Source organism: Halichondria panicea, chromosome 10 (genome assembly GCF_963675165.1).
Source record: "Halichondria panicea chromosome 10, odHalPani1.1, whole genome shotgun sequence".
Taxonomy (NCBI): Eukaryota; Metazoa; Porifera; class Demospongiae; order Suberitida; family Halichondriidae; genus Halichondria; species Halichondria panicea.
The window spans coordinates 1212739-1228144 of NC_087386.1; the positions used below are offsets into that span (position 1 = coordinate 1212739).

General features: G+C 40.5%; 3 protein-coding genes across 4 annotated transcripts; all 3 read right to left on the minus strand.

Moving 5' to 3' along the window:
- Window positions 1-711: 711 nt before the first annotated feature.
- LOC135343202 (uncharacterized) lies at window positions 712-6321 on the minus strand. Its single transcript, XM_064540197.1, has 9 exons — window positions 5649-6321; window positions 5126-5266; window positions 4425-5065; window positions 4305-4359; window positions 3143-3209; window positions 2710-2985; window positions 1866-2266; window positions 1512-1809; window positions 712-1459 (listed from the first exon to the last, which is right to left on the minus strand). The coding sequence occupies exons 3-9, from the start codon at window positions 4541-4543 to the stop codon at window positions 1347-1349; spliced, it is 1329 nt and encodes a 442-aa protein (XP_064396267.1). The 5' UTR covers window positions 4544-5065; window positions 5126-5266; window positions 5649-6321; the 3' UTR covers window positions 712-1346.
- A 967-nt stretch (window positions 6322-7288) lies between these two features.
- LOC135343203 (uncharacterized) lies at window positions 7289-12184 on the minus strand. Of its 2 annotated transcripts, XM_064540198.1 has the most exons (12): window positions 12023-12184; window positions 11282-11680; window positions 11084-11233; window positions 10960-11031; window positions 10815-10856; window positions 10570-10683; window positions 10232-10382; window positions 9896-10034; window positions 9398-9538; window positions 7822-8519; window positions 7546-7733; window positions 7289-7484 (listed from the first exon to the last, which is right to left on the minus strand). In XM_064540198.1, exons 1-6 carry the CDS (start codon window positions 12051-12053, stop codon window positions 10664-10666), a joined length of 714 nt encoding a protein of 237 aa, XP_064396268.1. In that variant the 5' UTR covers window positions 12054-12184; the 3' UTR covers window positions 7289-7484; window positions 7546-7733; window positions 7822-8519; window positions 9398-9538; window positions 9896-10034; window positions 10232-10382; window positions 10570-10663. The 2 variants fall into 2 exon arrangements, with proteins under 2 accessions (XP_064396268.1, XP_064396269.1); XM_064540199.1 differs by lacking the exon at window positions 10815-10856.
- A 596-nt stretch (window positions 12185-12780) lies between these two features.
- On the minus strand, window positions 12781-15395 carry LOC135343200 (uncharacterized). Its single transcript, XM_064540194.1, has 5 exons — window positions 15234-15395; window positions 14753-15046; window positions 13927-14519; window positions 13575-13872; window positions 12781-13524 (listed from the first exon to the last, which is right to left on the minus strand). The coding sequence occupies exons 1-5, from the start codon at window positions 15238-15240 to the stop codon at window positions 12926-12928; spliced, it is 1791 nt and encodes a 596-aa protein (XP_064396264.1). The 5' UTR covers window positions 15241-15395; the 3' UTR covers window positions 12781-12925.
- Between the last annotated feature and the right edge of the window lie 11 nt (window positions 15396-15406).

Genomic DNA, 15406 nt, shown 5'->3' on the forward strand with positions numbered 1-15406 from the left:
AATTATGCATGTGCATTGAATTGCATACAGTAATAGTACTGCTGATGCATTAGAGAACACTTGAGCTAAATGTAAATTTTAGTCTGTATTGAGATTGGCTGAGCACCTTTGGCGAGCTTTCCCCACTCTTAGTCAACCACAACCCTCAGGCTTGTTGTTCTTTGGCTGCAGGTTAGTCTTGCTCAGTAAGCATCCAGTTCTGAAGGCACCCTTCATCACTTCAGCAGCCTCAAATAAGTCCATGCGATAGCGAGGAGCAAATGAGAAGTTTTACTCTGCATACGTATGATTTATATACGAATCAATATCGTCCACTACTCTAGCCACAACATTTCCTTGTTTGTAATGTGCTAATTGCTATAAATTATATATAAGCTGTTGATAATGTCATCTTCGTTCAATAAGGTGGTAGTATATATACCTGACATATACCATATAGAGGGTATATTTCGAGGGTATAAATGTTTGTGGTTTTTGCGGATTAGGCATGAACCGCGAACATTTATAACCGCGAATTTAATATTTCATGCATGCATGCTGCAAAAAAGGCGCTATTCTACGAAAATTAAATCCGCGAAAACCTTTCTAAAGGCACTTCCGCGAAAATTTATACCCTCGAAATATACCCGCTATAGGGTATATATCCTACAACACAACAACATAGCAACTGAAGTTGATAATTGGAATGCGTGACATCATAAATATGCCGAACATTGAATTTTAAAAAAGGAAATGCAAAATTAATGATAACAGGAGCATATTCATACACTCCTAATTTATAGGTCTATGTGTTATACACAAAAATAATTTGCAATAAAACTGACACAAACATGCAACAGAGCTAATAAAACAAACAAGAGTTAACTGTTATTGCGCTCCTCTACTGTCACCTGCAGAGAGGCTAGGTCTGCTATGAGCGCTGCCAATGTAGCTCCTACGACAATGTTCCCGCCATCCTCTGCAATTCGAATGAGTTTCTTTGCTTTCTCAATGTCTTCTTCTGAGCCGGTTATTGTACAGTCTCGAGTTTGGGATCCAAATAAAGAAAATGACTCCAGTCCTGTAGGTCCATCTTTGATATCGATGCTTGCACCAGAGAGGCTCCTGATTGCATTGATAGTTTGACCCTTGGTTCCTATGATTAGACCAACTTTGTTATTGGGAATTTGAATTGTTTCGGCCTTGGCAGTACGCTGGTACACTTGCTTCTTGAGTCGGTCCAGAATCATCTGTAGTGCTCTTTTCCTGTTCTCTTCACTGCCACAAATCACTCCTCTCTTGACACCACCCAATCCACCATAGTCTCTCTCTATCTTGATTATTGTGTTAGTTTCTTTTTCGACAGCTTAAATGTTTCTTCCGTTTCGTCCAATAATGATGCCGGTGTGATCAGTGGGGACGGTGAACACTAGCACTCGTTCTTCACCCTCTGAGAGGTTCGCCTCGATATCACTAGATACTACAAAGAGAAAGGAATATGAATATATGCAGGAAACAAAATGTCAGCAAACCATTTGGAGATATGTTCAGTCCGGCCTGCTTGAGAACTTCTTCAGGCGACCGCCAACCAGCAGCAAAAGGATGGGATAGAAAATCATTCAAAGCACTTTCAGAGGAGGCTGCATTACTCTGAGGCTCAGGGGTTCCTTGATTGGGAGGAGGGGAATTCCATGATGAACTATCGATGTTATCAAATCGGTTATCCTTTTTGAGCATTCGAACAGGTAGAAAGAGTCCATGTCCATTGGCACAGTAGAAATATCTCTCACCATCCTTACTCCCATCTCCACCGCCAGGTACCTCATCTTCCTGTGTAAAAATACTCAATAAAGGAATTGGACGAATTTATATACATGTATGCTTACCATTTCAATTCCAGCCACAGGTTGCCCTAGTGTCTCAGGAAGTTCTCCAATCCACCTCACCACTCCACACCAAGCTGCAGCGTCACGTCTCTCCACCATCACCATATCATCTAGCTCGAACGGACAAACAGACGATGATCTCCCAGGAATCCTCCGGGGGAGAGTAGGTGTGACAGTATTTTCCTGGAGGCTTGCAGGCATCAAACTAGGAGGAGGGGCCTCGGAAAATGAAAGTATATTCTGTGCACTTCCATATCCAGATGAGTCGGAATTATTTGACAAGTTAGAACCCAGCCAATCAAGTCTTCTTCTCTTAAAAACCTCAGTATCACTCTTTGGGGCTTGCCAAATATGGGGACGTGGTGGGGTAAGAGGGACGTATACGTAAGGAAGTGGGTCACCTGTGGACATAAGAATAAGAATAAGACAGTCAACACATTGGCCAACCTATAAAAATGGGAGTAACTATACATCAATTGGTTGTTGGTGCAAATTTTCTTATTTTAAATATTCGTACAGCTCAGGATAATGACGCTGAACATATTGCGGTAGATTAATTTCGTATGACATGCTCTACAATATGATATTCCAAATAATCAGCTATATACGGTATTAGTAGGGACAACTAACTACATACATTGTTTCAGATCTAGTATATAGAGTAAGATACTCCATTTATTGCGGGAATAGAACACGACACTATCACAGAGACATAGGATTTACTTGAATCAAAGGTGTGCTTTCCACAGAGAGTTTCCCAAAGGGAATGCACAGCACACTATAATATTATACAACTCCCAGGGACTTATCTGTAATTAAGGTACGTATTCAGGACAACACTAACTTTTTTTAACATCTGTCTTGTCCAGTTTTTTCAGGAGCTCATTTAATTCACTGTCGTACAAGGCAGCATAGAGCATGTCTCGAGTCGCTTCTTGTCCATCTCTTCGCTTCCACTGGTAGAAAAACTGATGAATTTGCTCTTTGAGATCTTGCCCGTTGGAATATTCAATTGCCTGGATTTCGATTTCCGTGAATCCAAGACTTCTGGCTATGAACATCCAGCTTCCTCCAATGTGATCTGATACTTCCTTGATGAACGCATCCAATGACTTTTCAGCTGCAACGGAAAAATATAATTTTGTGCTCGATTAGCTAGCTAGCTCAGGTATGTACGACCTGACTGGTGATATGTACGTACGTACGTGAACATAAACATCAATGAGCAGCTACGTGTCACCAGGAGCAAATGAGGAATTACTAATCTAGAAACTCACTTTCACTCTTGCTGTCACCATCACCATGAATTGTCTTTTTCCACTTTAATTTCGGCCGAGGTTCATTCTACATTTAATAAAACAAAGCATCACCTTTAGACAGTAATTATAACATTGTCTACAGATTTTGAATCTTGTTCAATCTTCTTATTTTGTGGCACCAAACGTTGATGGCCTTGCACCTGCACTAATACTAGCTTCCTGCTCAATTCTGCCCGAGGCTGCCAGCTGCTGCACTTCTGGCTACATGGTATGATAATCAGGTCATTGGTTGGCCCTATCAACACAACGCAATTAACTAAAAGAAACCATATAAAGTTGCATTGAGAGTCATACTCACGAGACTATAAAAAAATATTTAGACTGATCTTTTATTCCAACAGCATGCTAGATTTGTCCTGTCTCTAAATAATTTTGTAGCTGTGCTGAACACACATTCTAGCTACATCAATTGCAGTAACCTGAATGGTCATCCGTCCCTAAGAATTGAAACTTTGTATAAATAATGTGATAGTACTTAGGAAAAGGGTCCTTAAGCTACAAAGTATAAAATTGGATTTTATTGCTTAATTGGATAGAGCAGAGCTTTGGCTTCAAAATGATACCAGAATTGAATAGTTGGCACTTTCATAGCCTGAGATATTTTTGAGTGAAGGGTTATAGTAGTACTGAAGAGACGTTTTGAGAAATCGACGTTCAAAGGTTAATTTCTACATTCAAAAGATGGTCATTTGGTGTGTTTCTGCAACATGCACGATTTGTTTAAAGCATCACTGAGGGCCAAAACTTTGCAGGCAGTTAGAACAAAGGTTAAGCTTTGCATATCAAAAAAAAAGCAGTTTTCCCTAGATATCACTCTCCACTTATTTTTGAACATAGCACAAATTGATAATTACGTGCTTAAGGGCCCTTTTCCTAAGTACTATCATTATGATGAACAGATGTTCTATGCATGATTCTAAAGAGACTGCAAAATTGTTGCCTTTCATGTAAAAAATAATTTTCATTCCAAAAAACGTGCTTGCAGTTACAACTGAAACACGCACGCACACACACACACACACATGTCTACCTCTTTGGCTACGTCCCAAGATATACACCTTTGTAAATTCGTTGCCTCTTTATAATAATAATAAAGTCCATGCAAGTACAAAACACTCACTTCATGAAGTACCCTCTCTTCAACAGTTGGAGTACTATCAGTCTTTATATCAGTTCTGTAACAGAGGGCACAATAATAACATGTATAAAGCAGTACACAATTATTATTATGAACATATACCTTCCAGTTGCAGGTTTGAGAATACTGATTCCTGCCTCACAGAGAGAAGTTAGTTGTGAAGCTGTGGGTGGAAAAAACTTAGCAAAAGCCTTTGCAGAAAGAAGGAACCTCAGACACATGCATCCCTCCTCGATACTACATAAATGAAGTTCCCATTCATTCAGGCCAAAGATAGAAGCAATGGTCTCTTTGGCCGAAATAGCATCACAAAGATGCTATCGACAATCTTGTAGTTAAGAAAGATTTACATGGAGTAAGGGCAACAAAAATTTTTGGAATTGTATCAGCTCTTTTTATTTGCCTGATGCAATCCTCGTTTTCCAATGATGAAACAAAATTTATAACAAAATTTTGGACCAACGCTACATCATTCTTGAGATTTTTTGCAATAGTAGTGTCGGTTAAAGCAAAGAGCTCGATCATTTTCTGAGTATCCTTTCTGAGAGTGGCCTCTAGTACTGATCGGTCTTCATCAGAGAGTGCTGGTGTTTTGAGATATGGAAAGAGGGTTTTGCCAGTCGCTTCGGGACACCCATTTTTTGACAAGTACTGCTCAAGCGTGCATTTTTGACAATACGGACAGTTAAAGCTGGGCCCTGGTGAAGATTCAGAATCTGAATGACTTTTGTGAGAGTTAACCTCTACAAAAAGAAAGAATTCATGTCAAACACATGAATGCTGTATTATTATTTTTGTCATACCTTGTTGCTCACTTTTTGCTTGGTTAAGAAGGGGCTGAAGTTTGTTATGTGATCCTGCAGATAAGTCACACCTCAGCTCCCTTGACAGACTTCCTCTGTCTGCTGGTAGCCCCACAAATGTATTTCCGTCAACCTCTTGAGCTAATGGAGGAAAACGTTCAAATAATAAGCACAGTATCATTAGCATGTAATTTATCATACTTACCAGTGTATGAATACACTCCGGATGCTAATAGTAGACAGTTGTATGTGCCCTTAATGGCCATGGGTGGGCCTGGCAGTGGGCCTGTTTAATCAACTACACTCGACAGCATCACCCACAATTTAAGATCACTCATGCATGTAGTCTTAACAGAATGTAAATTAACAGTGTGGCCTAAGAGTGAGCAAGGGTACTAATTGCACAAGTCGTCACACACGAGTAACCACACTATTGATTTCTAATTGTTACGACAAAGTTATCTGCTACTGGACCGGATGTGATACGGGATTACACTCTCCAGCACATTACATTATAAATCACCTTTAAAATGTGATACAGTGGTTTCACTGATTCCACGGAGAGAAAGCCAATCACTCAATTCGTCACAGCTCATTGATTGGCGAAATTCCAATCGCACAAGGGAACTGTACTTTTGCTTGACATTCTTCAAGAACGAGTTTACCCAAGGGCCTTCCCTTTCCAAGAGGATGATAAATTTGTCATACATGCTAGAATCAGCTCGAACTTGATCGGTCATTAGATCCACAAGTATTTGTGCTCTTTCAACGACACTCATTTTACTGAATGGTCCAATTTGATCTCTAGTGGTCTCGCCTATATATTCGTTTTCGAACAAAGCAGGACCTATAGTGCTAAGAGACGATTTGACGAGGTCGATCAACACTGAGGTACACTTGCGCATGGTGAGATATTCAATGGACAGTGGCGCTTGGCTAGAACATCTGGGTACAATAGCGTGCTGGTTGATAGCCATAGTACTATAGCTGTATAGATCTATGCAATTTTAATAGCAACTTAGCTGTTCTGATTTAATGAAGGCATGCATCATGACTTTGTGTAATTATATTTAGATCTACCATAATTATCCTTTTATGGGGATATGCTAGAGAACCACTGATATAAAGTTGTGGGAACAAAACCTTACTAACAAAACTAATGAATTCACTAAAATTCCACTCAAAACACATGTTTTTTAATATGGGAAAATTTAATAATCAGAAGAATTTAACGTCATTGGGCAACAAGTTAGTTACTGCAGGCGCCCTCGTGCAACATGCCATATATTGCACCGGATGACATAATGCCATAACTAATACATAATTATACAGGAGAGACTACGATCAACTGGCCTTGCAATTGTGTATATTGTTACCATTTTGGTCTCCGAAAGTCTTTGTGTGATTCTCCAGGTAGCTAAAGGCCAGCTTGGCAGGATAGGTGGGGTCACACAGGGCAAAATATTGTGTACTGCAATCCGCCAAAATTAGTACCCTAGAAACAGAGAAAAATTTGAACGGTAAAATTACTACCCGTCTTTAATATACCAAAGATTGCAAACGCAGCTAAAGTGAACTTCAACGTTCAAGGCAACCTAAGAGTGCCCCTTTACCACCACTTGCTCTTAATAGAGGTGGTGGCACACGCTCAGTACCAAGGAAAATGACGTCAGAAGAACTATCTGTTGAAAGGATGCTTTACTAAAACTAGTGAATAACAGAAACTGTTCGAGTTGACAATATCCCTACAACAACAATGATTAGACTTGTAAAGAACTGCATAATCTAAGACAGCGCTACTCTAAAACCTCCTCTTTAGGTGAGCTTGAAGAGATACTGGAGATTACAAGGATGATAATAAAGTTCTCAAAGAGTCTACCAAAATAGAGAAGCTAGCAGACAGACTACTCCAGAAACTTATTAGAGAAACCAAAACTGAGTTTTGTTCGTGGACAGTGTTAGCAACTATGTTCTAGCTGTGCAAACTGTAATTTTGTACATAGCTAGTCTCTTGAAAAGAGAAGGGAGGCTGATTCATGAGACTAGTTGAACAGCGGCATTCATATGCTGTGAAAATTCATGATGATTAACGGTACAGTATAAAGGTTTGATTTTATGATGTACATAAGTATCATTTCTGTATCAGCATGCATGTCACATGAACAAATAGCATGAATATTTTTAAGGTAAACAAAAGCACTGCTGGAGCAGTAGTAAATGCATGCTATAGAGCTGAGAATATCTGGTATTGAAACATGAAGTAAGCAACAACATTAATTTTGTTTACACACTACAAAACAGCCAAAAACTCTTATCTGTCTAAATCTTTCTCACTTGCTTTGTAAGCTTTTGAATGCACCTGCATAGGAAAAAATATACGCATCTCAATCAGCTAATGAGCAACTATAAAGATAACTCACAACACGTGGTCCATAGTACATAGCGTTCCGAGCCTCTTGCCCTGCCTTGCTGAGAGTACTCGGCACCTTGTCATCATCATCATCATTATCATCATCTGGATCAGGGCGAAGTTGACGTCGGTTTCTCTGGTTTGCAGGGGATATAAAATCCGATTTCCGCTTTTGTTGAGATTGGGCACCTACATAGACTAGAGAAAAAAATAGATCTACAGATCACTATAATTATAGCATGTTAGTAACACAAAACAAATCTTTCGAACTGATTGGATAACTTACGTTCAGTCTTCCAGTCAATATTGGACATTGGACTGATTCGTACCAGCTTCCTTTTATAGTTGATAGCAACATGCACAAGGAGTATGACGCAGGATTTGTGAGCCGATGAACACTTTGTGGTCAGGAGTTTGGTGTTCCAGGGGTTGGCTTCAAGACAATCCTTACAGACCAAACCAATTGGTCTTGATCTTCGACTCATGTTGAAATGGATTGTTGAGCATAACCAGCCTCTCCCTTTATTTGCTGTGCAAACTGTGGCGCGCATGTGCAGTACTAGAGGTGGGGCTGAGATGTTACATGTGAACACAACAAAAGCTAATAACCATAATATTTATTATAAGAACTGATAGCAGTAACAAGGAGATAAAAACAGGGGATAATATGAATACAACACAACAATGTAGCTAGCTAGAGAGATATATCTCTAAATAAAATACTTGACTTCCAATGACATTGGATAAATGAATTGAACACAAAAAACAATGTTCAGACTAGAATACAGGAATGTACTCTCTCTTGGACTTTCTCACTTTCTTCTCGAGACTCTGAAGAGTCTTGAGTGTTGTCATCTCCAGAGCTGTAGGCCTCTTGGTCGGGTCTGTTGCCAGTAGCAACTTCACAATGTTCACCACCTCATTAGGTAGTCTCTCTGTGAACTGGGCAGGGAACTCGAGCTGGCTGCGCAGAGCTGTGAGCACCTATGATGATGTGTGGGTGGGGGTGTGGGTGGGTGGGTAGTGGATGAACGAAAGTGTGTGGGTGGTTTTAGTGCAATAAACATACATTGTAGCCATACATTGTAGCATGGAAAGGAATACACAATGAAGGAATTTTCGTATAAACTAACCTAATGAAAGCACCGCAGGTGCTGATGCCTCGGTGGAGGTGCCAAAGCTACATAACATAAACCTACTAATAGCTAGCTTTTATACACACATTGTCATTTGATTATAATTATCATGATGAACATTTTTAATTTTGCTGCATGCAATCAACCGAATAGTAGGTAATGATCGACCATGATTATTGTTAAAAACGATCGATGCCAAAAGTTCAAGTCTAAAATTAATGGCTGCAAGTCAGCAGAGCCTTGCAGCTCTCTGCTCACTCTTGCAGCTACCAATAGCTTAGCCTCATTCCCAGGCCTTACTTTTTTTTGCTGTTGTCACTGTTCATCCATAAATCACATAGTGAGGCAGCAAAGAAATAAATGGGCGTACAGTTAAGAAAAAGTAAGGCCTGGTTTGGGAAATCGCGTGATCCACAAGGATTTTTATGAACGTGGGCAATATGTAGCCCACAATCGTGACGTAAGGTATTCTCCCACGCATTCAGAGTTAATAAGACTGTACTGTACTGTACTGAGACAACCACCAAGCTGTGCTGCAAGTCAGATCAGAGAACCAGCGTGGCCAGCTCTGGTGGCAGTAGCTACCTGCTATATAATAATGATGACTAAGCTATTCTTGATCTATACTACGCCTCGTGCAATTACTATCCTTGCCATTGCTTGTTACTCGTGCTATTAATTCCATATTGCATTCATATATCCATACTATTAATAATACATACTAACCTTCCTGTGGCATCACTAGTCCATTTGTTGCGGGACCAAAGCCGCCAAGTTTGAGACGTCCATCACCACGAGAGAAAAATACGTTTGACGGGTTCAGGTCACGATGCCCTCCCCATGAATGTACACCAGTGCCTCCAAGATCTGTAGATAGTATAAAAGAACAATCACAACTACTGAAAATCGTAATTATAGCAAAGTTAGGCTTCCTTTATCAGAAAAATTCAAGGTTTGTAAAAATGTAACAGGAGTTAGATCTATACATTTCCGGCTCAGGCAGTACCTATAGGCCATGGATACGACACGAGTACCTCGATTAGGCTTGATTAGGCTTAGTCATGTGCAAACTTCAACGTTAAAATCATTGTTGCATGTGACTAATTAGCCTAATCGAGGTACTCGTGTCGGACCTTCTCCTCTGGGTTATGGACATTCCATTCAGAGATGAATTGAGTCAGCTAATACATTATGACAATAACACAGAAGCAAATCTAACAATACCTGTTTGAAGAAGTCGAGTACTTGACTCTTCTTCCTACTCTTCTCCTCGCAGTGCTCTAGTAACCAGGTGTGGAGTGTGTCTGTCTTGCAGAGCTCCGTGGGGATGAAGAGGAACGTTGGGGGAGGGGCAGAGCTCTCACTGCACGAGAGTATATAGACACAATGAATGCTAATCTCCAAATATAATATCTTGAAGGTCCGAAATACGTAATTTCAGCATTATTTTTGTGATACAGAAAACCCATTATTTTATAAGGCCTGAAGTGGACATGTTATAATTATTATTGCAGAAGAACAAACATGTGTGTACAGTACGATCGTATTATAGAGACTCACATAGCTCTTGAGTACTGACCACACCCATTTCTCGCCACACCCTTCATTAGCTCTCTCCGTCCAGGGGGTGTGGTAGCGTACAATGTTGGGGTGGTTCTGCAGTGTCACCAACCCCTTCACTTCCCGTAGTACTGCCTCTTGCTCCTTAGGACTGTGAAATATTGAAAGTAATTTTTTTAAAAGTAGGAAAACTACATGTACATGTACTCGTACTAACCTTGTGAAATTGTATTTGCAATGACACACTAAATATGCTCAGTACATGCTTGCACACTAGCTGGCCAGGAGTTTGGGGGTTGTCCTAACGACTATTTACAGGCACAAACACACTGACTCACTTGTCAGAGAGTCTGAGTGCTCTCAGAGCGTAGTCCTCCTTGGCACGATACACATGGAACAACACACCGACACCACCACTGCCTATCAGGTTCTTCACTTCGTAGTCATCCAGTCTACAGGGGAAGGAAGGATGGATGGTTTAGTTGTAGTTAGTGTTTACAGAACACCAATACAAACACATCACATCTCCTACATGGAGCTCTGACATACACCTGTGGTACTACAAACCATTCTTTATGCTTACCTGCACTCAGGAGTGATAACTTTAGGTGTAGCAACAGACAAGCTGTACACCAGGAAATATTGGTATTTGCAGTTTCAGACAGTATGAAGGTTTTTATGCTGATGGCTAGTACTACTTATTCCACAATGTATGCTAATGGACTTACACAATGGTACAGTTTGTGGGAGCTCTTCCTCCGCTGAGAGATACTCAGTAGATGAATCAGAAGAGGAACAATCTGAATCAATTTACAATGATTGCAATAAAATAATGGACACGGGATGCATTACCTTGTTGACAATAATTCTCTCTGATTTTCACTGCCAATTGTTCCATTGAAATGCCTGTGAAAGCATCGGCAATTTTCTCCCAGCCAATTCCGTACAGCTCACAGTTAGTTACAATGTACTGACATAGAGCCATTTTCTGTTCTTTTATATCTGTGAAAAGTTGATTTGTTATAAATTTTTATGATACTTTTTGCTTACCTTTATGATGCTTACGCTGAATTCTGTCTAATTCCAGCAGAGGGATACCCAATTTTGTACCAAAAGGAATAGGATCAGTCAATTCAAGCAGTTCTTCATAAAGATTTGAGAGTGTAAGTTTGTGAACAGGACCAGGGTTAGTCTCGACATCTCCAGCAAGTATTAGCAACATTAAAAGAACCTCCAAACTTTGTAGTTTCCTTTTGAAGCTTACAACCAGTGCCATATGGACACCAGGAGAATGTTCATATTGCTCAGTGTGTACATAATTCTGTTTTGGATGATGTCTGTATTTCAAGAGAGACGATGAAATTTGCCTTGAAACATTTTCCTGTTTTTGTAGCTCTACACAGAATGTGAGGGCTTTTATTGTGGGTAGAGAGAGACAGTCTGTAAGGGCTGTGGGAAGTGTGTGTAGATTGATAGTGATTGGTAATCAACATGGCATCATTTGTACGTATGCCTTCAGGCTTTTCTTTACAGTGAAAAAATGGAATCGGTAGTGGCCACTATAACTGTACTGGTACAACATGACGAAAGATGTTTAAACAACATGCAACCTTTTTATTTTTCGTTAAAGGTACATTCAGGTTCGAAGAGAGTACATGGTCAGTATTATTGACTAAGATTAGTAGACAAAAATTGTAATCCTCATCATTTCTTAGTAAAAAGTACTTCTGGCCAGCTTAATAATAAGTAAAAGTACATATCACCAACTAATTTATAATGAATGAAACATACCTTCTACAACATTTCCACAGTCATAGCCCATATTGAAAGAGCTAACAACAGATCATTGATGACTGCTTGTTTGATCTAGGTAGATCTAGATCAGATTGGCAGGCTGAGATGATAAATGGATTCTTCCTGCAGACTTTCGATTGCACAATAGAACAAAAAACACCAGCCCCTCCCCCAAAATGCGGAAAGGATATAGCTCCTAAGTGGTTCTTGAAATTTGCCTCAGATGAAAGTGAGTTCAGAATTAGTTTGTAAATCAATGCATGTAATTATGTGCTTGCATTAAGTAAATTTTTGATGAGCACAATTAAGGTACCTCTGACAAGCTTTCCCCACTCTCAGTGACCTTTTAATAACAACGATTTCTTAGCCTCAGGCTTGTTCTTCAGCTGCAGGTGAGTCTTGCCCAGTATAGTAGCAGCCAGCTCTGAAGGCAACCCTTCTGTTCATCACTCCCGCAGCCTCAAAATGAGTCCATGCGATTGCCTACATCAAATCTCATTTGTAATATATATAGCCAGGAGCAAATGAGGAGCATAAAGTAGCGCTATTTCCACCTGTGCATGTAGTTTTACTAAGTGACCCCTTTATGTTTTGAGTCTTACTCATTATACTATCGTGGAATCAATAACGTTCACTATAATTATACTCTATATAGCCGCTTGTTTGTAATCTAATCTTCATTGAATAGTATAGGTTAGCAGTATATATGGCACAATGTAACAACTGGGATATATATTATATTGCATTGGAATGCGTGAAGTTATAATTATGCCAAGTATTGAACATTTAAGAAAGGAAAAGTCACACTAATGATAACAGCTATATATATACAAAAATAATTTTTTATGTTGCAATAAAACATGCAACTGAGCAAATATATACTAATAAAACAAACAAGAGTTAATTGTTATTGCGTTCCTCCACTGTCACCTGCAGAGAGGCTAGGTCTGCTATGAGCGCTGCCAATGTAGCTCCTACGACAATGTTCCCGCCATCCTCTGCAATTCGAATGAGTTTCTTTGCTTTCTCAATGTCTTCTTCTGAGCCAGTTATCGTACAGTCTCGAGTTTGGGATCCAAATAAAGAAAATGACTCCAGTCCTGTAGGTCCATCTTTGATATCAATGTTGGTACCAGAGAGGCTCCTGATTGCATTGATAGTTTGACCTTTGGTTCCTATGATTAGACCAACTTTGTTATTTGGAATTTGAATTGTTTCGGCCTTGGCAGTACGCTGGTACACTTGCTTCTTGAGTCGGTCCAGAATCATCTGTAGTGCTCTTTTCCTGTTCTCTTCACTGCCACGAATCACTCCTCTCTTGACACCACTCAATCCACCATAGTCTCTCTCCATCTTAATTATGGTGTTTGTTTCCCTTTCGACAGCTTGAATGTTTCTTCCTTCTCGTCCGATAATGATGCCAGTGTGATCAGTGGGGACAGTGAACACTAGCACTCGTTCTTCACCCTCAGAGAGGTTCGTCTCGAGATCACTAGATACTACAAGGGAATATAAATATAATTATGCAGGGAACAAAATGTTAGCAAACCATTTGGAGATATGTTCAGTCCGGCCTGCTTGAGAACTTCTTCAGGCGACCGCCAACCAGCAGCAAAAGGATGGGATAGAAAATCATTCAAAGCACTTTCAGAGGAGGCTGTATTACTCTGAGGCTCAGGGGTTCCTTGATTGGGAGGAGGGGAATTCGATGATGAACTATCGATGTTATCAAATCGGTTGTCCTTTTTGAGCATTCGAACCGGTAGAAAGACTCCACGTCCATTGGTACAGTAGAAATATCTCTCACCATCCTTACTCCCATCTCCACCACCAGGTACCTCATCTTCCTGTGTAAAAATACTCAATAAAGGAATTGGACAAATTTAATTATATATGCGTACCATTTCAATTCCAGCCACAGGTTGCCCTAGTGTCTCAGGAAGTTCCCCAATCCACCTCACCACTCCGCACCAAGCTGCAGCGTCACGTCTCTCCACCATCACCATATCATCTAGCTCGAACGGACAAACAGACGGTGATCTCCCAGGAATCCTCCGGGGGAGAGTAGGTGTGGCATTTTCCTGGAGGCTTGCGGGTATCAAACTAGGAGGAGGGGCCTCGGGAAATGAAAGTCTATTCTGTGCACCTCCATTTCCAGATGAGTCGGAGTTATTTGACAAGTTGGAAGCCAGCTTTTCAAGTCGTTTTCGCCTCACAAACTCTTGATCACTCTCTGGGCTCTGTGTGGGGGTGTCCAGATTGTTTTGATGCAAATTTGGTGAGTTCTGTACAGCCAGGGGAGAATGTTGTCCAGTAGTAGTTGTTGAGTCAGGTAAAACATTAGTATCTAGCCTATTAGGAGGGCTGGTTATAAGTCTGCTGATGCTAGCAGGAGAATTTTGGCCAGTGGTGGTTGTCGAGTCAGGTACGGCATCAGGATCCAGAACAGTTACTAGTTGTGGTGGGGTAGGAGGGACGTTAGGAAGTGGGTCACCTGTGGACATAAGGGTAAGACTGTCAACACATTAGCCAACCTATAAGGGAGTACATGCATATGCCCCCAGGCTTGTATTTCTCATGACAGAGACATCACTTAAAAAAGGATTTACCCAAATCAAAGGTACTTTCCACAGGGAGTTTCCCAAGGGAATGTACAGCACACTATATTAGGAATATGAATAAAACCCAGGGACTTTCTGTAATTAAAGGGTATTATTTAGGACTTACTTTTTTTAACATCTGTTTTGTCCAGTTTTTTCAGGAGCTCCTCTAATTCACCGTCGTATAAGGCAGCATAGAGCTTGTCTCGAGTCGCTTCTTGTCCATCTCTTCGCTTCCACTGATAGAAAAACTGATGGATTTGCTCTTTGAGGTCCCGTTCATTGGAATATTCAATTGCCTGGATGTCGGTTTCCATGAATCCAAGACTTCTAGCCAGGACCATCCAGCCACGTCCAATGTGGTCAGATATTTCCCTGATGAGGGAATCCACTGACTCTACAGCTACAGCGTCACCTTCAGCTGCAACGTAGGAATATATTGTGATCGACTAGTAACACTATACATACAAGCTAGCTGAGGTACTTGCAAACACGACCTGACTCGGTGGTACGTACGTAAACACACAATGAACCAGACCAGCAGCTATGTATGTATATCACTATGTAATGTGTAAAGAACTACTGAAGGACCAGCAGACTGAACTTACTTGCCATGCTTCAACCAATCTCTTCACTTTGTACTTCAAGACTTTCTTATCCCCTTGAGCTCGAGCTGGCCGGCCAGTCCAAGAGATGTGCTCATGTAAGGTAAACACAGGGTAAATGGCATTCACCCTGTATTAATACGCATGAAAATTTGGGGGATTTCCCTACATTCCAC

What these genes read in the sequence shown, in the direction of transcription:
- LOC135343203 (XM_064540198.1), bottom strand. Translation starts at nt 12,053, where the DNA reads ATGGGCTATGACTGTGGAAATGTTGTAGAAG. An exon ending in CTGTGGAAATGTTGTAGAAG is followed by an intron (nt 11,681 to 12,022) that starts GTATGTTTCATT and finishes CACTTCCCACAG; the next exon opens with CCCTTACAGACTGTCTCTCT. An exon ending in GTTATCACTCCTGAGTGCAG is followed by an intron (nt 10,684 to 10,814) that starts GTAAGCATAAAG and finishes CTTCCCCTGTAG; the next exon opens with ACTGGATGACTACGAAGTGA.
- LOC135343200 (XM_064540194.1), bottom strand. An exon ending in CAAAACAGATGTTAAAAAAA is followed by an intron (nt 14,520 to 14,752) that starts GTAAGTCCTAAA and finishes TTATGTCCACAG; the next exon opens with GTGACCCACTTCCTAACGTC. An exon ending in ACTGAACATATCTCCAAATG is followed by an intron (nt 13,525 to 13,574) that starts GTTTGCTAACAT and finishes ATTCCCTTGTAG; the next exon opens with TATCTAGTGATCTCGAGACG.
- LOC135343202 (XM_064540197.1), bottom strand. Translation starts at nt 4,543, where the DNA reads ATGTGTCTGAGGTTCCTTCTTTCTGCAAAGGCTTTTGCTAAGTTTTTT. An exon ending in CAAGACAGATGTTAAAAAAA is followed by an intron (nt 2,267 to 2,709) that starts GTTAGTGTTGTC and finishes TTATGTCCACAG; the next exon opens with GTGACCCACTTCCTTACGTA. An exon ending in ACTGAACATATCTCCAAATG is followed by an intron (nt 1,460 to 1,511) that starts GTTTGCTGACAT and finishes TTCTCTTTGTAG; the next exon opens with TATCTAGTGATATCGAGGCG.